At 31.4% G+C, this 25,979-nt stretch overlaps 1 protein-coding gene across 1 annotated transcript; it reads right to left on the reverse strand.

Annotated features, from left to right (window-relative positions):
* Positions 1 to 19,834: 19,834 nt before the first annotated feature.
* Positions 19,835 to 25,199, reverse strand: LOC124365287. Its single transcript, XM_046821255.1, has 3 exons — positions 25,061 to 25,199; positions 21,682 to 21,780; positions 19,835 to 20,276 (listed from the first exon to the last, which is right to left on the reverse strand). Exons 2-3 carry the CDS (start codon positions 21,763 to 21,765, stop codon positions 19,920 to 19,922), a joined length of 441 nt encoding a protein of 146 aa, XP_046677211.1. The 5' UTR covers positions 21,766 to 21,780; positions 25,061 to 25,199; the 3' UTR covers positions 19,835 to 19,919.
* Positions 25,200 to 25,979: the final 780 nt, after the last annotated feature.

Below are 25,979 nucleotides of genomic sequence, written 5' to 3' on the forward strand. Positions count from 1 at the left end.
AAATATAATTTTCTTTTTAAATTAGTTATGGGAGTAACATGAGCAATTTCTGGAAGCTTGTTAACAAATCTTACACAATTTACCATATGGGATGTTCCAAATTTGGTCAGTCGATGTTGAGGAATGTCAAGCTTATTTTTATTTCTGGTGTTGTGTGTATGAAATTGATTTCTAACGAAAAAGTTTCTGAGGTTAGCTTTAGTGTATAATATAATATGGTAAATGTAGAGATTAATAATGGTGGGTATTTGTAATTGTATAAATAGGCATTTGCAATGATCTAATGGTGCAGCATGACAAATGGTTCTAATAACCCTTTTTTGGATTATTAATAGATCTGAGACTGCTACAGAATGGCCCCATAATATCAAACCATAAGCAATATGTGATTGGAATAACCCAAAATACGCTGTCCTAAGGTACTCAGTAGATATTATAGATCTTAATTTCCAAAACAGAAAAGCAACTCTCGAAAGTTTTTTGCTTAATCCGTTAACATGATCGTTCCAATTCAATTTCGTGTCAATACAAATTCCCAGTAAATTGACAGATTGGTGATCGTTTCGAGAAAGGCTAAGCAATATGTTGTGCGTTTTACTTTCATTGCAGAGAAGTTTATGCAGATGAGGTTTACTGAAAATGAATTATAACAAATCAACTACTCTAGTATGAGACATATCATTGCAAGCCTGCCTTTTTGGCTTTATTACATATTAATAAATTAAAGAGGTCTCATTTAATCATTGCAATATTAAAGTTATTACAAGAAACTAATCTTTTATAGTTAAGTGAAATTTAAACAGGCCGAGTACATTAAACCACAATTTATTTGCCAAAAGCCAGACTTGCAATGATATTTCTCATACTAAAGAACCTTATGAAAATTACTTTGGCTTCTTAGACCAAAACATAATGTTTAGATAAGACAAAAATATTAGGGGATTTAAAGACTTAATTAGTATAAATATTATACATAACATCTCCCAATTTTTTTATGTAAGTTAAATACAGGAAGAACATTAAATTGAAAAATTCTCTCATTTTTTCCAATCCACTGTAGCAACAAAGTTTAGTACCAACATATGGCAGTACTGAATCCTTTAAAAAAACTGCTATATTACATTTTGTATTTGACATTGTTCGGTGATTGATTCTTACATGCAAAAAGTGAAACGCCCATTCACATTCCTGAAAGGCTGAAACGTGTTCGGAGATGCAACAGTATAAGTCTCCAATGTTAAACAACGGGTTCATCATTGAAAGGAGGCTGAAGATCAAATATTGTTGATGAAAGCTGAGTACCAGTCTGGTATCTGCAGTGACTCCATGTAATATTTTAGTGAGATAATGACAACATTCGTGGTGACCTCTGTGTGGGGGCAGATGAGACATATATTTTTCCATCACTATACATTATTTTAATTGTCTATTTAAGCAGGTTTTACTACAAAAGTTTTTACATTTTACACAAGACCACTATCTTCTTTCATCACAACTCCCATTTCCAGAAACATATTTGGATTCATCATCAGGAATCACTGATACATCCTTCCTCACATTTTGTTTAATTGCCATTAAGTTCTCAAATCTTGTTTGTTTGAGGAATGTTTTCAATTTAGGGAAATGTCAAAGATCACTGCTCTCTTAAAGTACAAGAACTTTCTTAAACTTGTATTTCTTGGAACAGCAAACATTTTGGAATAAGGGTTATTTTCCCTTTCAGCTCTTTATATGAAAAAGCAATTGTTTGAAATAAATTTTCAGATTTTGCATTTAACAAAGTAATGTATAGGAGGTACAATATACATACCATTGAACTTTGATCAAACCAGCATTATATGAAAAGATGTACATATCAGATGTCTTAAAAGTTACACTCCCTATTAACTCTCTTATAGATAGATATAAAGTTGTTTACTTTGGAGCATGTTTATATGACCATCTAAGGAGTCTTTTACGTATGAATATTTTTTACCCCACCCACCTCCTAAATGGGGTAGTTTGTAGGTACCTATGTCAAAATTTGTAAATAGGAACTCCTAGCAAGTGATAAATCAATTTAAAGGTATTACAAAAGAAGAATAATAGCAAAAACTAATGTTACCCTATCAAATTTGGTAGCTCATTTCAGTTTTGAATTTTTTTATAAAACCCCCATTAGCTATGAATAATTTTGTAACAAAATAAAAAAGTAATAATCTGAAAATCTCACCTCATTTTCAACAGATGAGATGCTTGAAATGACTACCATGTATACTTCTTGACAAAAATAAAGCCAGATTCAAAACCGCGTCTCACATTTCAAAATATTTCAGGTGTAATGAAGTGGTATACGTTTTTTGAGATGCGGTTGGTTTTGAATTCGGCTTTATTTTTGTCAAGAAGTACATGGCAGTCATTCTGAGGCCTCAGCCCCATGCGAAGACAGTTATGATAATGGTATTTAAACTTATGGTATATATTACTTAGAGTAACATAGACGTCCGGAGCTGAAAGTGTTAAATGTCAAATTAAAAATTATCAATCTAATCCTACAGAAAATTCTGAATCAAAATTATTTAAAAAACTATTACCTTCTCTTAACCATAATGTAAATTATAATGATTGGCTCAATATACTTCAAATAAATATGTAATATTTAAAATAGAATAAGATAAAGTTTTAGTATCAAACAGACAATACACAAACCAAAAGATCCAGAAATCAGTAAAATTTGAAATAATATAGTCTAACAACATTAAAATGTACATATTTTATCATTAACTTACTCTGCATGTATATTATCTATAGTAAAAATTTGAACATTAAACATACTTTCTTGGAAAAAATCACTAATTTTACTGCTGAAAACAATGTTCATCATTTAAGTTAAACTTCACTTTTGACTGCTCACCCAAGATAGGCACTCTGACCGGCTGATTCTCTGTTGCAAGAGAGACGATGTAGCCACAGTCCTGGTCTGACTGGGGAGAGAACTTAACCAGAAAGTGTAGAGAGATGCCGGGAGCCAGTCGGGTACACACCTTGGACAGGTACGTCACAGAGAACAGCTTATTGGGTTTCATATCCAATGAAAGGAATTTGGAGCCCTAGAACAATATTTTGGACTGATGTTAACGGGTGAAAAATTTTAATCATTGAATTTGTTAGCCAATAGTATGATATGACAGGATCGATTGGGCAAGAGAACATCCCTGTCACCAAAATCCTGGAATATATTGTGACTGAACCCTTATAACAACCAAAGTCATCTTGAGGCTTTTGATAAACCTCAAGACGTCACTAGGAGCTGCTGTAAGGTTGAAAAGTAAATTTTTGTTATTTGCAACTTTGAACAAATCAGCATGATTTAGAAATGTCCTGTAAAGGTGAATTCATCTAGTCAGGGTAATCACTTTACAGCTAGCATCGTAAGTAGTATTAGACAGTCCCAGACCATCTTGGAAACAAAAGTGCAGCTGCTGAGAGACCTCACTGCATCTTGACTATCCGATAGAATATAGGTCTTGGCCCCCTTAAATTTTCTTGATAAGTTACAAGGAATCCAGGGCCTTAGAGGACCAGAAATTAGGTCTTTTGACACTCAGAACCCCCTTCATATATCCTTGATCCAACTTTGTTCAAAATCTATGGTACCTTCTCTAAAGAGATCCCACATTGTTACCACAGTTGTCACTATGGTATGACCACTTGAAAAGGATAATCAGAGCAGAATTGTTATGGCAAAGAATCTGGGCAAGATATTAGCATTTGTGAGTTTTTCAAATTATTAATTATACTCATATTCCTAGCCAAGTAGCCCTAGGTTGGTCCCTTGAAGCAATTTTATAGTACTAATGGTGCCTCGCCCTTCATGTAAAGGTGAAGGAGAAAACCCTATACAAGGCTTCTAGAGCTGTTGTAACACATGGCTCCACTAATGCAAAGAGAAGCTAGGCGCTGAATGCCATGGAGTCCAGCCATTGCCATTTTTTGTTCCACCTTCAGTCACCAAACAAAACAGCAATAGGCGATCATTGGGCTAGCAATGGTCTAGTGTAGGGCTGCCCAACCTACGGCCCGCGGGCCGGATTCGGCCCGCGAGTCAGTTTTATGTGGCCCGCCTTGTTGCCAAAACAACCAAATTTGTTTACAAGCATTTGAAATATTAAATAAATACAAATTTTGAGAACCAAGCAGTCCAGCCAATTTCACGTAGAACGAGCCGTATTCATTTGGTGGAGTATGAGTGTTGAAAGAAGTAAAGTAGTTGCAGACAGGTTTCACTGACTACGGTGGTGGCTGCCGGCTGGCGAATAGAGCGCCCGTAAAGCACGGCACAGCGCGCGGTGCGGCAACGTAACCCCTACCCAACTCAAGGTCACCACTCGCCACGTAATTTGTATGTCTTAGTATCCTAGTAGGATTAATTTAAATCAATGTATTCAATTTATTGGTGACTTTTTTATTGTTCCCTCAGAATTAGAGCAAACATCCAAAAGTCTGGGTTTATATTTATTTCTACTAAAAGGACCTAAAAACATTATAAACCTTTACCTAACAACTAATAAATAATAAGAAATTACAATAATCAGGAAACAAGGGCCAAATAACCTTAAAACTCATATTTTGCACAAGATTTCTGGAACAAACCCCGGGCAATACGTTTTGTTTGGGATTGCAAATCCCCTGGGATGTTGGCCCGCCTGGCCATAAAGGGTTTACAATGTGGCTCTTGGGTAAAAACGGTTGGGCACCCCTGGTCTAGTGAAACCAAACAACCATCTTAGACTACATACTGTTGGTGTGGACAGCAACCACTGCACAATGTAGTATCGACTTCAAATTTGCGTTATAGGTTAAATTTTTATCAAGCACCATGTCCAGATATTTAACTTTGCTGAAGAAGCTTACTCTTCATACTCCCTAAGGGCAGAGATTGTAATTAAGATTTCTTTGTTTAGTGATAGGAACAATAGGGGTTTAGGAGGGATCAACATCCACTAATTAGAAAATAATACATTGTTAGGGTTACAAGCTTTAACTAAAATCGGAATCAGCAACTATTTCTAAATGAACAAGAAATGATTATGTGAATTATTTATGCAAATTGAATGTCATTTGATTAATTACTTTTATGTACAGTCATACAAAAACATTTCATATACAGCTCAAAAGCAACAATAGAACTATGATAACAAAATCAAAGATATTAATCTAAAGACCATTATGCATTACTATTTCTTCCTTACACTCCCAAATTATTGTTCACTAGGTGAAACACTCACACCTACTGTGATAGGATGCTAGTTTGACTACAGACTATTTCAGCGTTGGAATTGTTCTTTCTACTCAGTGTGAGGTTTCTTTAATAGATTTATTCACTTCACAATTAAAATAAAGATAATTATAATAGAGATTAACAAAATTATTACTTTAACAATGGTACTTGAAAATACCATGTGAATTTTCAAGGCTTTCTGTATAGGCACTTTCAGTGGACATACTATATGCAAAGGATTTAACTGCAAAAAATGCATATACAGTGAAAAATTTACTAATATCTATATGACTCCACTGTGCTGGCTTGTTCTTGAAAAGTCCAAGCAGCAATCCAAAGGTTTGTGATGAAGAACATAGACAGTTAACATATTTAACAGCTATCATAAAATATGTATAAAAATAAAGATCCAAATAATAATTTAATGATACATTTGTTGCAATCACATATGAAAATTATTTAGACATGTTACAGTTTAAATAAAATAGTACAATTTACTTACTTCTGATGTATTACGAACAGTGAAAGTAGCATTATATTGCTTTCCAGGCGTAAAAGACTGAAAAATAACTACAGGTGGCATAACCTTGAAGTCTTTGTGATCTTCAACAAGAAAGAGTGGGTTGCCCTGCTGCTTCTGCAATGGTTTGACAAGTTGTTCTAGCCTCTCATCTGTGCTTAGAAGCATCTCTCTCAGATAGACACTCGGCTTCAACTATTTATAAGCAAAACAAAATTGTCTTAGAACTTTTTTATCCGATTTGGGGGCTTAACCCATTGGCTTATACATATTTTTACTATCAGCTCAACTGGAGTTATTCTATTAAAAATGCTAAAAACGTAAGAGTTTTGTTATATGTTTATAAAACATTTATTTTTCAAGTTATTTGGTTATATTTTATATGTTTTTGGATTAACATGAAATGGGCTTTAATAATAAATAGATAGTGATATATTTGGTCATAATTTAAAAATAATAATGCTGTAAAAACTAAAAAAGTTTTGGAATTTTTTAAATAAAAAAAAATGTTTGTACTCAAATAATATAAAATAAAATACAACATTGTTGCTTTTATTTTATTTGACATGTATTTCTCTACCTAGTAATACTAGAATATGTGTATGTATATGCACAGTTTGTCAAAATAAATGTTTTTTCTAAATACTGAAAATTCCAAGAATATTGATTTTTTTTCTTGTAGTACACTAATATTGTTATAGTAATATTATTAATTTAAATTTCAATTAATTGTATTATTGCAGTTTTTCTTTAGTGTTACAACAATATTAGTCTAATTTATACTAACATTTGGTTGAAAAAGGAGTTAAAAAAAATTATTTAGATGGCGCTGTACTTGTCACGGAACGGTTCCGTGATACAAGGCCAATGGGTTAAGAATTCTTTTGCGATTCACTTTCCAAAGCGAGTTAAAGACAAGAAGACCAGATGATATCATTGCTTACACATAGTCACTCAAAACACAAAGTGGTGTAAGGGACAAAAAAACAATTTATCAAAAAGATAAAAACAGGATTATGCCCCATTATGAACTTTTTCATGAGCAACACTTCGAGTTGTAGATACATATACATGTGTTTTTTGGTTACACATGTTTTTGTCCCGGTTTTAAATAATGGCATGTAGTTTTTTATTTTAGTTTGTGTTATTTTTTTACTTGTTAGATATTAAAAGCTACTTTTACTTTATAGCACAATTATTTTAGTTTACTTATTTCTATTATGATGCAGGTTAACTGTAAGAAAGGGCCTTGTGTTTCCATATTGACTGTTAAAATAAAAATATGTTCATTTCATTCCATTTTCCCCATTTAAAAAAAGCTTTCAAAGCATTAACTGTGGGAAATCAAGATTAATACAAGTAGTTTGTTTATTTTGCAATAACCCAAGATTTTTTCATACATTTATAAAATAAAAGCTTAAGTTTTTGTAAAAATTGTATAAACTACGAAAGAAATCACTGACAATATTTTAAAATCTGCAAATGCATTCAAAATAATTAAATGTATATTTTCATAATCTCTCTGCCTAAATACAAGAAATAATGTACATATACATAATACTCTGGTAAGGATATATCCTTCAATTTTAATTCCATTTTTAATCTGGTTGGAATCATTCTAAATCTTTATCGCAAGAATCCAGATTGATGCAATAATAAATAAAAATCAAAGGAAAATATGAAAGAAGCTGTTTGACAAACACTGTTTAATCCTTTATCACAGTGAGGTAAAATTAATGTTCAGTTACTATGTAACTTAGTATTAATCCATCAGCCACACTCTGTATATTAATATGAATATACTAAAACTGTACAATTCTTTCACTGTATTTTGAGGAATGCAGTAAAAGATTTGACAATTTTAAAAAACTGAGTAAATTTTAATGTTTTATGGATTTTTTAGTTGTCGTTGAAACGAATAATGCATGCTTAATGTTATACAATACAATATAGTATATAATAAGATGAAAGTTAGGAGTGGAAGATGAACTTTTTTGACCGGGAGAGTTGGAGGTAGCTAATTGATGAGAACAAATGCCATTTTGGATATCCATGGGCATAAAAGTAAGTAATGAAGTAATGCTATTCAAACATTTAGATGGAAAGCTACAGTTAATTTTAAAACACACCTAGGGAAAAATCAACCATATTCGTAATTTTAAGAGTTGTTATTATTAACTTATTACTCAATGTTGTTTTATTTGGATTGCCTTAATTTGTTTGTATGACAGAAACATCCAGTAGATAATCAAAATTTGATACATTAAAAAAATACTTTTCTTATGATAAAAATTTACTACAAGTATTTATAAATAAAGTGCTACATTAACAAACAACAAAACTACATCAAAACATTAAAATAATAAAAATTCCACATTGGCCAGCACCAACATGTCTGATCTGTATTATGTTACCATCTAGGAAGATCAGTGTTAATCATTACAGGGTATCCTTTGATCTTGCAGATAAGTCTGTAAACTGAACACACTCCCATCCGGCACTCAAAATGTTATAGAATATTTTTCTTCTAAACAATACTCCTACACAGAATGTGTTGATATTTTTTGACAATGTAAAGGCTAAAAGTACGTTTATCATAAAAGAAGTTACAAAATTAATTATTTACAGAAACAATTTTAATAAAAGATATATTTAATTACTGGTAAGCTGAAAAATCACTAGTTTTTTACCTGTAGAGAATGAGATTTCAGTGATATGTCACGTAAAAATAATGGAATTAGCTTCATTGTATCATGTCGCTCAATTGATATTCTTCTGGATTTTTTAGAGTTTTGCTGACAAACGATTTCTTCCTGATTCAGCATGGTTTTGTTACGGATTCTGAAATTGTAAATTGAATTCTATTATTTATTACAGAATGGGGAATGAAATTGCATGTTATAGCATTTGATAATTTGATTCCTAAATAGATATTACATTGAAGACGCTTAGAGGAATTTGAAATTTTTTTAATAGTAGTTAAAACAACACGTTTAGAATATAATTTATATTTGGATGAGGCCATTTGAAACCAAATATTTCATCGTCAGGTGGCTTCACAAATAAATATTGGTCACACTTGCACCAAGAGATTTTATATGTTGCAGAATGATTAGGCAATCTACATAAAAACACATGTTCATAAAAAATCAGATTTGAGTATATTAGAGCAGCAAGATCCTGCACAATATGCTTCCTCTTAATCGTACAGCACCCGATAACATAAAAAGAATGAAGGGTTGGCTCTATAAGTAAAATTAATTACTACTGTGTTATTTACATTCAAAGGAATGTGGTTGTTTTCAGCCCACATTACAACAAAATATTGGCAGAGCTGAACACCACTTCAGCAAGGAGAAGAGATATATTAATACTATTAATATAAATCTGGATATCTCAGTTCAGGGTAGGTTTTAGAATACTGATAAACAATAAAAAACACAAGACCCAATTTCGAACCTTGATGTGATCCTGATTTGAAAAAGACTTTCAGAATAGACTTGACTAAATAAAAATAAAATTCAGAAACTTTCACTAAAAGATGTGATAGGAGAACTTGTTGAACACATTTTGGAAGTCAAGGTGTATAGAATTAACTTGATCTTGAACCTCAACCACAAAACTAACCACTGCAAAAATCAATTACAAGTTTGTGGCTTCTCATGAAGACGTGTTGGTGTTAAGTTATACCATGGCAACCTCTCATATAAGTAACAAATGTGTAATATAACATTTTCAAATATATTTTGTATGCCTAAAATTAAAATTTGTCAAAATTACAGAGTGTGAAGACTCTTTTTTTGAATTGACAAGGTATTTTTAAATGGAAAGAAACATATAAATGGATAATTTTTCAGTTATGTTCTCTATGTTGGGTTTTCAACCTGGGCAGTTCTTCCTTATCACAATGGAATATGAAGTAGTTTTCAGAGCCTGATTCCAGGTCAAAATCAGTCTAACTTATCCAAGGGCAATCGGATTTCAGTAGTACCATCCACTAATAATAATAATAAATATTGTATTTTGCAACATTTACATTTATGTTTACATATAAATGAAAAACTTAGGAAGTCACTGACCAAAAACAAGTAGCTGGTCAGTGTAACAGATAAACAATACACAAATAAACAGTTTATAGCTAGCTCTTACATAAAAAAACTAAAAGGTCAACAGACTGCTTTCCGCAGCATCTGCACAAAACTACGACCAAAATAAATATGTTTAGCAGACGTTTATACAATATAGAGTGACTAGGAACTAATTAGACAATGTAAAGAATAAAAAGCTGTTTTCAAAAAACAATACAAATACACAATCTTATGTACTAAAATCATAAATAATTTTTTTTAATGTATAAACAAATGTATTTGAATAATTAAAAACTAAATTAATGTATTACATAACATTACTTACAAATATCAGAGAAATCACATACATACACTTACATGCATACGACAGAACATCCACACTCTAAAACATACATTCACACGTACACACTACTATAATTATGATAGTTTTCCACAATCAGGTCAAAAGTTATGTAATAATGTTGTAAATAACGTAATAAGTGGTTGCATAAAACTTAAATTAATACACTCGTTAAAAAAGCAATATCAGGTTTTGTAAATAGCCAGGATTTTAGTGAGGAGCAGAATTGCTGCAAATTATTCATTTAGTGTGCAAATTTTGCTAAAATATTTGATTGTATTTCACCACCATAAAAAACAAGCATTTAATGTTTCTCAACAAGCAATTTCAAAACCTGATTGCTGGTCGAAATTAACCATTTTATTCAGAGTAAATGGATTTCAGTAGTATTATCAATGTCACTAACAATTCCTGAAGATCTTCAGGAAAACTGCTTCATTTCTAGCAATGGCTTTGCTTTGGGCAGAATCTCTTCAAATCAATATATTAAAAAATCAAAAAGATCAGCTTGGGAGAATAGAACAGACCGTTTCAGTTCATTTCATTTCATTTATTTATTTCATTTATTTATTTCATTTATTTATTTCCACGGCAATCGCCACTTTTACAATACCATTACATAGTAAAATAACATAACAATATAGAATAAGAGTGCAACAAGCGAATACAACAACTGATACAATTTGATAACAATAACTTGATAACGACTAAATCAATAGATAACAATAATTCAATAACAACAACAGGTAACCATTTGACAATATAACAAGAAAAGTTTGGAGATTTAAGATGCACAGAGAGTCAAGCAAAACAGGGTTGATTAAACAAGATCAACAAGAACAGGTACATGAAATAATCAATAAACTATAAATACAACAACAATATCGAACAATTTAAATGCAAAGACTATAATATATAACAAAGTACTACTAAAAAAAGGCGAGTAAAAACAGAAAAAAAAGGTATAGTTGAAACAGAATTATAGAGTGCCATATACTAATTTGATGATTTCTTCTCGAAATCATCAGGGCTGGTTGCGAAGAAGTCAACAAGATGTCCCATCTCATTTCCGCTGCGTAGAAGTCGAGGTATCGTACTCTGTTGTTGGTAGGTCGTTGAATAGTACAGTCTTGCAAAGGTGTCTCGCAGTCTCGTATGCCCAGGAACATGGAAGTAGATAAGATAAGTAAGTTCACTTACTAAGGTTCAGATTAGTATTTTTTTAGTGAATCTTTTTACATTTGATTACATTTTCCTGAACTCCTTACCAAAGGACTTTGAGGATCTTAGTCATTATTTGAATTTACATTCTGAATGGCCAGAAGATGATTAGAAACTGAATTTGTAGAAGCATCAAAATACACAGAAAGACCATTAAGTTTTTAGCCCGAGAAGATCCAATTTTGTTCCATAGACTTGAGTCTTATCATTCCTTGTATATCGCTTCTCTTTCATGCCTGTGAATATTGATATACAAACTCACCACTCAACCAAGAGGAGGTATAGAAAATACATTTTGTAGCCTGAACTATCCGGAGGTTTATTGTCTTATTCAGATATGGAAATAACCAGAAAAAGACAACATTCAGAATCTAATATTCTGAGCCAGTAAAAAGAGGAGTAGCCCCTAAGATCATTGGAGATCAAAGGTGAAGTATGACCTCAATAGTAAGAATATGAGATAGTGGATGATTTCATTTTAACTTCAAATAAGAATACTCTCATGTAACAAATCTTGTTTTGATGACAATAGGTTAAAAAATATACTTACATTTTTATAACAGTTTAAATAAAAAAAATTACAAAACTTAACATATTGTAATAAAAATGTTTAAAAAGGTATGAATAATATATACAAGAGCTTATCTTTAAAGAAAACAACTGTTTTGCCTTTATTGTCCAAATTTACATGAACTTCATAACAACAGATCTATATCACAGCATGGTCTAGGAACTTCACACAGCTATAAGCTTCTATAGGATCCGATCATCCCACAGTACACAGGCAACAACTACCAAAACAGAATTTTGTTTTAATTTCCTAAATAAAATCTTACATCACCTAATAAATAAGTGTTAATAAGTGCAAATTAAACTGTTAATAAAACTAATGTATTATCTTTCCAAGAACATTCCATTTATTAGTCCTTTCAATAAGTTTAAATTACAATATCCTTTTGTTATGTTTAATAACAGAGTTCGTTCTTTTGGGGCATATTTATTTTAAAGTGCATGTAAACTAAAAAGTACATTCATAATAGAGCTGTTATTTTTTCCCCCTTACATAAGACACCAGAGACAAATTTTCCATGTTCTGTTCCATTTTTTAATTTCCTAAACTGAATTTGTCACAAAATTCCTGATTTAAAATTCAATATTGGTCTATAGATAAATATAATGTTTTTATTAATTATAAAACTCGCTAAAGATGTGACGAATCCTTTGTAACTGTTCCGCTATTGGCAGATAATTCATGGCGAGTCTCTTGAACTAGGTTTTTTAATACCATATTTATTTGCATGTGAATACAGTTTATGATGTAATCTATTTACCATTTCACTCAGAAAAATATGCTCAGTATTGTGATGTAAGATACTGGAGGTTTTCATACCAAATATTTTAATATAAAATTATAAACTTTAGTACAAAATCAAAATCAATCATCGCGGGAGCACCAATGACGAATATTTTATTAATAATGCTATTTTCTGTCGGCTCTATTTTCAAAGTTGAGTATTTTTTATGAAATTCAATTATGTTGTTTGAAATCTCTTCTGCTACAATCTAGTTATATGTTTTAGGCTGATGCTGCTTTGTCATCCGAGCTACAGATTTTATTGTATGGCATACTTTGGGAGTTTCCATTTTCAAAACTATTAAACAAATCTTTCAATTTGTCACTGTTGATGGGAACCAATAATATTTTCTATTTAAGTCATTGTGTTAAGAAAAACTAGAAGAAATTCTACAATATAAAATTGGTTTAGTGTTTGTCTGATATTCTTTATGCAATGTATGTAAGTTGTATAGTTTGTAATGTACAATTTGATGTAAAAAAAGTGAGCTGGGAGCAGACATTACAAACAATTTATGTAAATGCATACATTTTTTAATCCCTATAAATTTATTTAACTATTTATTATGTATTCGTTAAATTTAAAATTTGTTTCGTTGAAGTTTTATTGTAATTTTTTCCTATAAAATTCAACATTCTAATTCAGCAGTAAAAATAAAATAAAAATAATGAATTATTCATTAAAACCATCGTGATTCATGTGAACCAATTAATGTCTAACTGCAATGTATAAATAATTATGATGATTGTAATTGAAGTTTTCAGTTCAAGAAAATGGACACTTTTTTCTAATTTGGTACACTTTAATAATTTTGAAATGTTATGTTTACTATACAAAACACCATAAATTTTATTTTTGATTGTTATAACTATAAGTTTTTGCTACCTTTTATGTATAATAAATTTTACATACATTTTTTATTATAGTTTTCAAAGGGGTAAGATTGTAATTTTAGTTAAATGGAAAACATTTTTATATAAACGTAAGAACTATGTTGAAGATGGAGCTTATATTGGCTATTGTTAATTTATTCACTACATTGAGAACACCAACAAATACTAATAACTTTATTTTTGTGAGGCCTTTTGATAGCAAGGCTATCTTCATCAGACACATCACCAAAAACATAAGAAGTGTGCCTAAACAATTACAAAAGCTTATAATTATGATATAAATTATAAGAGCGTTTCTTTCTGAATAAAACAAAATGCTAAGTATGACTATAGATTTTATGAATTTTTTAAATGTACTGTGCAAAGATGCCAAAAGCCTTGCAGTATATAAATTCAACATTTCTCAGCTCTAGGGATAGTGTCAAAACCTTAAAATTTTCATTTTGTAGGTGTAAGTTTTCATGTTATACATTACACACCCTAGCTATGGTAATTATGTATAATATGTAATAAGTCAATAACTTACACTTAATTTGAGTTTGTTTCAAACATATTTCAGAGAAAATTGAAATATAAACACACCAAAATTATATTTTGTTGTTCAGGGTTTATATAACTCACAAGTACCTCATTTTGTATCAGCTGAAAAAAGGGATTATGATTCTGATTTTAAATTGAACAAATAAACAGAGCCAAAAATCCTTACAATTTTGTAAAGCTTGTCTTGAATCATGGCAGCAGCTGATTACTGATGTTGTAGATCATAGAGTAAACACATTTATATATGAAGCAAAATTAATAAATATTTTTACATAAAACTGGAGACAACATCTATAGCTATTTTTACTGCTAACTTAACAAGGACCTTATATATAATTTCTACAATACATATGATTTATTTTATTTTATAGTGAAATAAATACCACAATTATATAGGTAATAATGCAACAAGAAGTTATTATAGTGTCAATTTATATAGTATTACACAATCAACAACTTTTAACAGAAAATACTAACAAAACTTATATTTGGTTTATTTCAAGATTATGCAGTATGTAAACGGAAATTTTCTAAAATGTTTATGGTGAAAGCTTTGATTATATAACAAAGGGAAGATGTTGCATTCAATGTTAAAATCTGTTGTTACTTAAAACATGGTGGTTTGTTTATTGTTTATTATTGAAAATAGATGGTTTTGATTGATACCGGGACTTCAGACATTTGTCACTGATAAATACAGTAGATAGGTTTGGCAACAAGTTGAAGATAATCAAACGGATTCTTGCATGTACCACCTAGCAACTAAAAAATTCCCAAACTAATTTAAACTTAACAGTTAACCTTATTAAACTTCAAACAAAAGACAATCTTCTCAGCAGATTTTATAGTTCCAAGTTTCCAAGACCTAACCTAAGGTTAGGTAGAGATACTTTTCTTCTTCTTAGGCTTAGTAGCAATCACATGAAGCATCGTAGTTCTCTTTCAATTATATTTCTATCATACAATGACATAAATTTTCAAACTTGAGTATAATTGTACAAATATTCAAATGATAAACACAATTGTAAACAACAAAGACAACAATGAATGTTGATTTCATGTTGTTATGTAAAAAAATATGATTGGGTCTTCAATATATTTCTACGATCATTGGTGACAATACCTGCACAAGATTCTTTCAGACGGGACTGAAGTAGCATGTAAACCGTTATTTTTTCTGAAGTTCATAAATCATAGGAATGGCATGTTTGCTAAAGGTACAAAAAGGTAAAGAATTTTCTCACTTTTTTTGGCAGTATAATTCCAAATAACCGAGAAACAATGGGTTACATGAAGGAAGTAAGACAGTGTAGACTTGTCTCTTAGAAATAACCAACGCAGATGAACTATTCAAATACTTATATTCGAATACATGCTCGAATAAAAGAGTGCTTTTCGATACACCATAATCGATTCTGTAAAATATTCGATTCTCCCACTAGCAGCTGACCTGTACGTTTTTTTGTACGTGGATCTTATCAAACAGAATAAGAGGGAAGTCGATACAGTGCAAAGTCGATAGCACTGATAGTGTTACCGTTACTGAGGATTTGAATCTGCGCTCTCTGTAACTGAGATCCAAAGTCCGACCTCTTAATACAGGAAGAAATGAGAGAGGTCAGTTGTTACACCCTGATTAACAACTCTGTAATTAGCACAGTCGAGCCACCCCAGGCCTAATTGTACTAAGGGATAACATAATATCACGCTAATTATCATCGTAAAAGAACACTGGCAGGCTCGTTTACAAGCACGTGATTGCAAGCAATCAGTTATAAAAGAGAAGGAAATAGAAACGAGGACGTTCCTTACGAATGAGGAATTAAAGCTTTGGGTGCATTTTTTAAATCGCCAACATTTGCAGAGAAGGATGTGTTGTCAAAAATGTGACGTTGACGTGAACTCACCGGACAGATGCAGAAGTAAATTAATTATTTTAGGTTATATTTTAAACGTTTTAATACAATTATAAGAATGTGAACTATCCTTTTACCTTTACTCGTACACGTCGATGCATCACGGGTTAAATAAGAACAATATTGTTTTATTCAATAGTTTTGTATAAATCTGAGGTGTATTTTATTCATATGGAGCGCTGCTTTAAAAAGGTTTCTAATCTTTAGCACAATTTCAAAACACTTTATTTGAAAAATATTATTGTATATTTTAAGGGCTAAAGGTACTATAATTTAAACGTGAAGTTCTCTTTGCATCCTTAAATTAATACGATTCCCCATCTCTGCTTACATCACTTTTTAAATCAGAATTGTTATCGTTTCTTACAGAGAAAAACCATCAGCTTACTTGCACGGATAACACACGAAACATCAAAAATACATATGTCGTTCTATTTAATCTTATTTCCACTGATAATACTGGATCCCTATGAACCTTTAGAGGAACTATTTTGTAAGAAATATTTAATAAATTATTCATTTAACACCGGAAACAAGTCCGATCAAATTTAAAGGACCTAATTGCATTAAAGGTAGACTACAAATTAGGTGTGAAATAGTTTTGATGCATACCTGCTGTGTATAAGCGATAAGTAGATTTAAATCTACTTTTTCTAGATTTTTATTATGCGCCCTCTTGCAATTTCAAAAATCTCACCCTCTCTTGTGACGATTGTTTGGAATACACCTTTTCATGAATTTCGTTGCAGCAATGTCAATTTTATTTTACCACTGTGATCATGACTTGATGATGGAATTCAAACGATCTTAATTTTAAATAACAATTGAACAAGATAACTAAACCGATGTACATGTAGACAGTAGAGTAGCTCACTCAAACGTAGTTACCACGATCTTAACACTGTTTTCTGTTCTTTAAGTTACGCGTTTCTGTATGTTGCTACAGCTCATCGCAACTATGCATTTTGATTATAACAACAATTTTCCATTTTCAAAAACGGTACCCCCGAATACACTTTGACAAATCGTTCGTAAGAAAAAAAAACAATTCTGGTATCTGTGGCTTTTCGAAGTTGCTATTCTATAAGGTCGTAGAAACAATGTGATACTCCTATCATCTGCAATTTACTCTGTATGTTGTATTTTCTACATCGTGGTCAGTTGAGATAATGTACTACTAATTTAAAGTTTCAAATAGATTTAGGGAATAGTACATTGGCTTTTCACGTGTAGTGTATGTTTTTTGTCGGATTGATTTGAAAAGACTTCTTCATAAAAGGCTACTCCTATCCTTCAATTTGGAATACTTATTGATTAAGAATTTAAATAAAGGTTTGAAGAGAAATAAAATACCATATTAGTTTCATTATGTGAACAACAATTAAGGATATGAAGTGACCAAAATACTGTATCTTAGTAAATAATTCCCAAAATAAAAAGTCAATTTAACCTTGCAGTCCTGTGCTTATGTAATCATTCTGTTTTTCTACTCCTCTGTCCCAGTATCCAAGCCGTCATCATTTATTAGTCAACTCCTAATATATTGTGATGTGTCATGGCGTTTCACTCCTCTGTCCTGGTATAGTGGCCACTGCCATTTTGCTTAAATGCTCCTCTGGCCTGGATATCAGGGCTGATTGTAAACTAAATAATAAACAAATAACCACTATTTTGGTTTGCTCAGCCCTACCAAGGGGGGGGGGTAAGCCCACTTGATCACTTGGCAAGCCCACCAAGTAGAGTATTAAGTTCTTTGTAGTTAGTGATGCTATATGTGACTACGTTTGTGCCTTAGAACCCTACATGGGGTCACAGTATACAGCCCAACTTGCCCTCCAATTTTAAATGTTCTACAAGAAAGGCCAATTCACTTTTTATCGTATCTCTAACGATTAAGCCACAAAACGCCCTCAAAGTCAAAAGTTTGGTTAAATCCGAAAAATTCGATAAGATAGGTCTACTTTAAACTCCCAAATCCCAAATCTAATACTCGGACTTAACCTGTCCCCGAATTCTGATTATCTCCGAATTTAGCCAACATCCAACACCCCAGTTAGGGGCCCCCAGCGAGTCGAAGGTGAGTTTGTTAGTATAATGCCCTATTACTCAGATAGAAATATAATGCTGTCGGTGATTTAAAAAATCACCAAAAATTGGAATCCATTTCCTATGTATTAGCTTAGGTTTAGGTTTGAGCAAATTGTTGTTAATGTTTAAACCTTGTCAGTACGCTGTACAAATGTAGTAAAAGCATCACTAGAATTAAAAAACGTAACGACGGCCACTCTCATCAGAATTAGGTGTGGTTCTACAAACAAACAAACCGTTTACAACTTTACTGCAACCCTTATCCACGATACGTACATTTATTCTATCAGTTTGTAAAGATTTTGTAAAGCAGCTCTTAATTCATATGTACAAAAATGTACAATTAATTATATTTCTTGTCTCTTATACACGACACACGATATGGTAAAAATGTTCAAATAGTACATGTCTATTATATAGTACTGTTAATTTATATTCATGTGCATTGCCTAAATATTGTTTAAGAACCTACGTGTACAGTACCTGCCTCATAATATATTTGAATCATATTCCATAGCTAAAGAGTCATCCAAAAGTCAATGGCGCCTCTTTCATTTCCAGAAGGCTTTGTTTTCTGACCTTGGCTATGTCCCCATTCTTCCATGAGTCAATCACCGGCCTCAATTCAGCTTCCATTCTCTCTTCCCACCATCTGCTTCTTTCAGACAGCATGAAACAACCCCCACGATCGGAAGATCATACGGATACAGCGTAATAGGCACCATCCCTAATAAACCGGTTGTATACTGTCCTAGTATAGTGCTGAAAACTCTAAAGGTTTATTGCACCCTTAAAAAACCAATTAATAATGAGGAGCCCACACTTTTCCCTCAACAGTACCACCAAACTTTTTAAGTTAATTAACATTCTTTTAAGGCTTTTTAGTATTATATGCTTTAAGCTGTTAACATGTTAAATCTTACAAAATCAAAATTTTGAACAGATATGGAAAGCTTATGATGAAAAATATAAAAGGTTCCAAGGTCCAAAATGCAGCTGCTGACGCATACCTAGTCTCGTTTTATTTCAACTTTAGAAAATCAATTAATAATGAGGAGCCCACACTTTGCCCTCAACAGTACGACCAACCTATTTCGTTAATCAATAACTTTCTTTCAAAGCTTTTTTTGTTTATAAGCTTAAAGTTGTTAAAATGTTAAATCTTACAAAATCAATATTTTTAACAGAAATAGGAAGCTTATGATGCAAAATATAGAATGTTCCAAAGTATAAAATACAGCTGTTGACGCATACCTAGTCGTTTTATTGCAGCCTTAGAAAATCAATTAGTAATGAGGAGCCCACACTTTACCCTGAACAATACCACCAACCTTTTTTTAAGTTAATTAAAAAATTACTTTTAAAAGCTTTTAGTACTATAAGCTTAAAGTGGTTAAAATTTAAAAATCTTTCCAGTTAATAATAATTACCAAATCAAAATTAACTGTCAACAAAAATGGAAAGCTTTTGATGCAACATGTAAAATGTTCCAAAGCATAAAATACAGCTGTTGACGCAAACCTAGTATCGGAATTCCAGTTTTTACTTATTTTGATCACGCTACTATTGTATACTTATTACTAAATGATGGGGGAATGAAATAAAAACAAGCATAATGTTTGAATTATATACGAGTAAATCATTTAGAAATATATAATTTGCGAAATCCAAAAACAATCAAACACCAATATAGTAGGTTTACAAATTTTCCTGCTGCACCGTCTGATGAATATCAGAACAAAGCATATCCACCACGTCATTGCCGGGTAAGAGTGATATAATTTGTGAATTCTTATTACACAGACTGTCAGCGTATCTGTACGTGGCTCCTCTGTCGATTCCAAAGTTGGAAAACATTTCGTTCATGGATGGCTTTATCGTGTTGAAATATGAATATTCAATGGCATTTCTTAAACCTGGAATCCCGGAGACCTCATCTATTCCACCCGACTGTAGGCAGTTAGGACACAGTCTGGAAACCATTTGTAGCAAGCCGTTCCCTTGATTCCCAGTTGGAGCACTCCAGGTGTTGTAGGAGGGGTTGCCAGGATAACCCTGCGTACAAAACAGGAAGTTGTTATAATGAAGTACTAAAATAACAATGATTGATCCAATATATATTTTATGTTTTGATCTACTTGATTTTTGCTGTTCCATAGACACGGCTCACTGTTTTGTGAAATGTGAACTAAAGTTAAGGCATAACTGGAAATGGAAATTAAAATGTAAGGTTCTGGTTTCGAGCATAATAAACAGTTATTGGCATATACCAAACGCAAGAACCATTTTTCCTTCTGAAATATTGTAAATGAAACGTTATTCTTTGGTAATCGCTGACTTGAGAATGCAACAATGATTTGGCTTTTTTGTTTTAAAAGGTTTGTAATAATCCAAATTAGGTTTTTGTAGAAAGACAGATTAGAAGTTATGGAAAATGGGAATATTACTTACTAGCTGAATAACCGTACTTTACTACGGGATTAAAAAATAATCTTGTTTCACTTAGTTTGTTATGTCCCAAATATTACTGTGTATCGGATACTGTAATAAATGATTTAATAATGAGTATTGCAAGTTTTTCGTCTAAAACATTCACTCAATAATGGCGTAGCGTTTGCCGAATCACCAGGCTGTCAGGAGAGCATATTCTAGAGCAGGCCACTTGCAGCTGACCGTGGGAAAAATACGGGATTCTTAAATCTATTGTTGCTATTTTTTAACGAGACCTTCACCGTCATAGAAAAACAGAGTTTGACTGGGAACTGTTGGTTTTTTTTAATTGAAAAGGATAATATGGAGGACTCATATCTACCTACCTGCCCGTCTGTTTGTGAGATAACTCTTGATAGAAAGGTCCAAGAGATTTAAAATCTGGTAAAGTCCAAGAAAATACTCTTTTGGTTTTGGGGTGAAAATGTCAAATGACAGTCCGTCCATCTGTCTATCTGTCCCTCTGCCCGTCTATACGATAACTCTTGATAGAAATTGAAACTTGATACATTGGTTCTTCACGGTTCAAGGTAGAACCTTATTTGTTTTTGGATAAAAAATACATTCAAACATTCTTTCCCCCCCGGAATGTACATTCCAGTATGTACATTGCGGCTCCTTGAAAGAGTTGTTCACAGGATTCTAGTTCTTAATATGGATTTAAGTACAAATAACTGCTTAACTAGGTCACGGCAATTATTCATAACTGTATAAGCTAGTATTCACATCATTGCAAACTTGGGTTCGGCGAATAAACTGTTCTTGAATGCACTTAGACCTGACATATGTTGTTTAAACTTTGCATAAGTGTAGAGGATTTATTCCTTGATATGACACCAGTATTCAAGTTGGTTCTTCAGATCTCTTTATATGATTAGTAATACATAATAAGCTAAATGGCTAGAATTTTAGTGGTATGTCTCACAATATAGTAAAAAAAAAAATACTGGAATATATTATTAGGATTTACCTGATAACCCCAGTAGGGCTGTGTTTCCACATATCCCGAAGCAGTAGCGATTATCGATATTGCCAAAGATACAACAATCCACATGTTTGAATAGTTTTTCTGAAATAAAAACACATGAGAGCATTTAACATACAGCAAATTACACTACCACTGACACTAATTTCGGCAATGGTTTTCCCAAATATACAAAAAATATCCTGTGTCTATATCGTTTCTGTGTGTTTTGCAAAATTGTGATCTTGAATGTCTCAGGTGTGCCAACGTAAAACCCCAATCGGACAAATGCCTACCATTAATCATTTCTCAAACACAAATTACTTTTTTGTGTCAATCACTGTGAAAAACCCGTTTGAATCGGCAATATTCACACCTTTCGAGGTAATCGGTCAAAGCGGGGATCATCCTATTTACCGATCTAGTCGCTCCAATAAAAAAAGCAAAAAGCATTTGCCATCTTATTTGTCTTCCTCCTTGCTGACTGGTATTTTTTAAACAACAGGCCCATGAATTAAAATCTGTTATTTAAAACAAAAACACACAAAGAATAGACATAACGTAGTCTAAGGTGGGAAGGGTAGATTTAATGTGAATGTTGAGTTAAGCTCCATTAAAACTTCCTCCTAGGTATCACGGACTTGACCCCTGGAATTTGGAGTCTCAATAGATCCAAAAAATGGCGGTCTCAAAGAAGCCCAAAATTAGCTCTTTTTGGATCTCTTGAGACAAACATGACTCCAAATTCCAGGAGTCAGTGACACCTTCAGATTCCATACGTTACACTAGGAGGAAGTTTTATTGGAACTTAACTCAGCTATAACAACTTATTAAATTTTTTAAATCTTAAGTTATGACAAAGTTGTCTGACATAATAAATTTAGGATGATTCCATTTTGAAGAATGGTAAGCAGATATATTTCTTTTTAAGAAACTCGGGTAAATCTCTCATATAGGTCTGCTGTGTTTTTGCAGATTTACAGTATTATAATGGTGATACACTGTAAATACTTAGATATAAATTACTTTAAGCAAATTTGTTCAACATTATTTCCTGATAAATTTATAAATAGCATAATATTCACCATATTTACTTTCAGATATAGAATATTTTGATCACATTTCCAGCTATTACTAAATATTACGTTTCGGTCAAAAGGTTTGGTTTTCTAATTGCATGCAATCAAATTTAACATTGTAACCCGTAACTAGAAATAGTGTTATTGCTTATAAAAAACGGTCACTCACACAACTTAAAACTGTATGCTGTGGTGCTACTCGCTATTTCAGTAGACACTACAACTTTGGAGCCAAATGTTTGCAAGAATCCTCTGCTAAATCCATCTGGGCATAAACTACGAAACTTTAAAACACATGTTTAAACCTTTCAAGATTTATTGAATTTTAGTCGGTTGGTATAACAGTTTTTAATACATACAGATTTAAAACTGATAAGCGTATTTTGCATTTTCATCTAAAATAGTCTCTCGAAAGGTGACGAAAATTGTATAAAATTATCCTATAAGTATTATTGACATTAGGCCTTACCTATGATATGTGCTTTATAGGTCCATTAGTAAAAGATTGAGTAAATCATACAAACTATATAATTTTAACACGTCTGGATGATAAAGAAAGTTGTAAAAAGAAATTGATTTTGTCTCACAATTATTAACAAATAATCTATATTATCCTTGATTAAGATACTTGTAATTATATAACTTAATTTCAATGATTAAACGAAGATGTTTTGTACGGTAGCCTGTGAAATATGCAGAATAAATATTAAACGGACTACTAAAAGACTAAAATTATTTTCCTTTATATATATATTTTTAGACGCATGTTTGTCTTACGTTGTTTTGGGTTCGTCGACATAGTTTTATATATAATTTTAGGAACATTTAAAATCGTCTAGCTGGTTTTCGCATTACAGTACATCCCGCAAAACCAATAAACAAGAAAAAAAATTAAATGAATTCAAATTATTGTTATCAAACGCTCACAAAGCAGAATGTACGTCAATGCTATAACTTAATGAAATATTTTATTGAAAATAATTATTATATTGAAGACTCGTGAAGTAATTGGAAAAAGTTTAAACTGTTAGTCAGTAAAAAAAATAAAAAATTTAAAATATTATTTTTTGGCTAAAATAAAATAATAGTTTAGTTCATTTTAATTTATTTGAAATTTGTATATGATTTAAAATATGTAAATAAATAAATAATATTGGTGTTGTTTTACTAACTACTAATTAATTTACTAAGAAACTACAATTTTAACTTATCCTTTGATCTAGATTATCCTTGATTAAGATATTCTTAATTATACAGATTAAAGTTTAAACTAGTAGTCAGTAAAACAACACTATAAAAATATGTAGTATGTTTTTGGCTAAAACAAAATAATTATTTATTTTTAATTTATATAAAATGATATGTAATTTAAAGTACCGTAAGTCGAAAATAAAATATTAGCAAATTGTTTTTTTACCAACTATTATTTAATAATTATCAAACTACAATTTTAACTATGAATAAATATTATATAACAACCAACCTTTAATAACTAATAAACATACAATAAAATTCAACAATAATGTTCATTTATTACTTAATTTATTATAATATTTGCCAACTTCGTATTTATAAATATGTACACGCATATACATGCAGAGACACTATTATAATTTTATAAATAATATTATATAATATTCGTATTATAATAATTTGTGTCCCTCTCAGCCTACATATTAGTATTTATACGCACTACCTAAAAAATAAAAAAAAATAATTCATACTCTAGTCTTGTTTATATTTACTCCGGGTGTAATTTATAATTAAAAAATATTTAAACCTTTTTAAATTATTTATTTCTTTATAATCAAACACTTAAGAGAAATGGCTTACAGATTTAATTTGTGTGTTATCATTTACATTAAACATAATATTTTATTCCTTTTACCACTTTATTATTTTACTTTATGTTAAGGAAACTTAGTCATACCGAAAAACATAAATTTATAGAAAAATTTTATTTGTGACTCATTTTGTGATGTAACTTTTGAAATTGGACATAGTTGCACACTTTAAATATAATTTTCCTCGCAATTCTTAAAATCTAGAATATTTTATTATGAATGAAAAGAAATTTAAATCTTTGCAATTATTTAAAAAGTTAGTGAAATTAATTCATATAAGTGAGTCTGAAAAAATTAGATAGTGCTGGGATTTCTAGAAGATCCCTTACAGTATATACAGTATATTTTGATGAATATTTGTAGGGTATTTCAAAAAGCAGCTGGAGTTAATAAAAAGAGTAATATGAAAATGCACTTTACAATGGGTTGGTTGACTACAATGCGTAAACTTATTTCACTTACCTCGATCGGGTAAATTGGGAAAGGATGTTGTCTATTTGACGTGCAGTGTCGAACGTTACTCTGAGGAATGGAAAGGTTCTTCTCGAATATAAATACTCAAAAAACGAATTAATAACCTGTCAAATAATATTTATGTACCGTTACATTTGTGTTCTGAGGTTTTATTGCGCAGAACGAGTAACCATTGTTAACCTGTCAAATAATATTTATGTACCGTTACATTTGTGTTCTGAGGTTTTATTGCGCAGAACGAGTAACCATTGTTAACCTGTCGAATAAGAGTTATGTAGCGTAACTTTAATCAACTTTTAATCACGGGAACAATAGTTAATTAACTAACCTTATCAGTATGTGCTTATTTGTGAATTATTGCTTGTAGAAGAATAAAAACCTAAATAAAAATCAATACCGTATCGAGTCAAGTAAAAATGTAGAATGGCTTATTGAATTCGAAAGTTATGTCCTGGTGTCCTTCATTATGTGTCATGCAACAGAAGGGGGTTTTGAGTTCTAACTATTAAACTCTTTCACTGTCCTCATATAAGTATTGGATTAGCTGCACCTCTCTGTGGTTTTACTATCAAAAAACATCAACAAAACTATCGAACTACAGACCTTTTAGAAACGACGACTCATTGAATTCGTTAACGAGCAAACCAGATGTGGACAACTTAGAAAGGGGCCGTTATAGTTCTTTTTGCGTGTTATGGTTTACTTTGACTTTTATACAAAATCAGCCTATTACAATTTTATGTTCCCCATGGCCGGACCAAAACCTTCTGCATAACATCACCGAACATGATCTTTATAACAAACAAATCACCCTTTAAAAAATGTATGGAAACAATGACTGCTCCAAAAAAAAACCAACCAAGTTGGAACTTGTACAAAAGTTGATTACATAAATATCTCGAGTAAC

This window comes from Homalodisca vitripennis, chromosome 6 (genome assembly GCF_021130785.1).
Source record: "Homalodisca vitripennis isolate AUS2020 chromosome 6, UT_GWSS_2.1, whole genome shotgun sequence".
NCBI lineage: Eukaryota > Metazoa > Arthropoda > Insecta > Hemiptera > Cicadellidae > Homalodisca > Homalodisca vitripennis.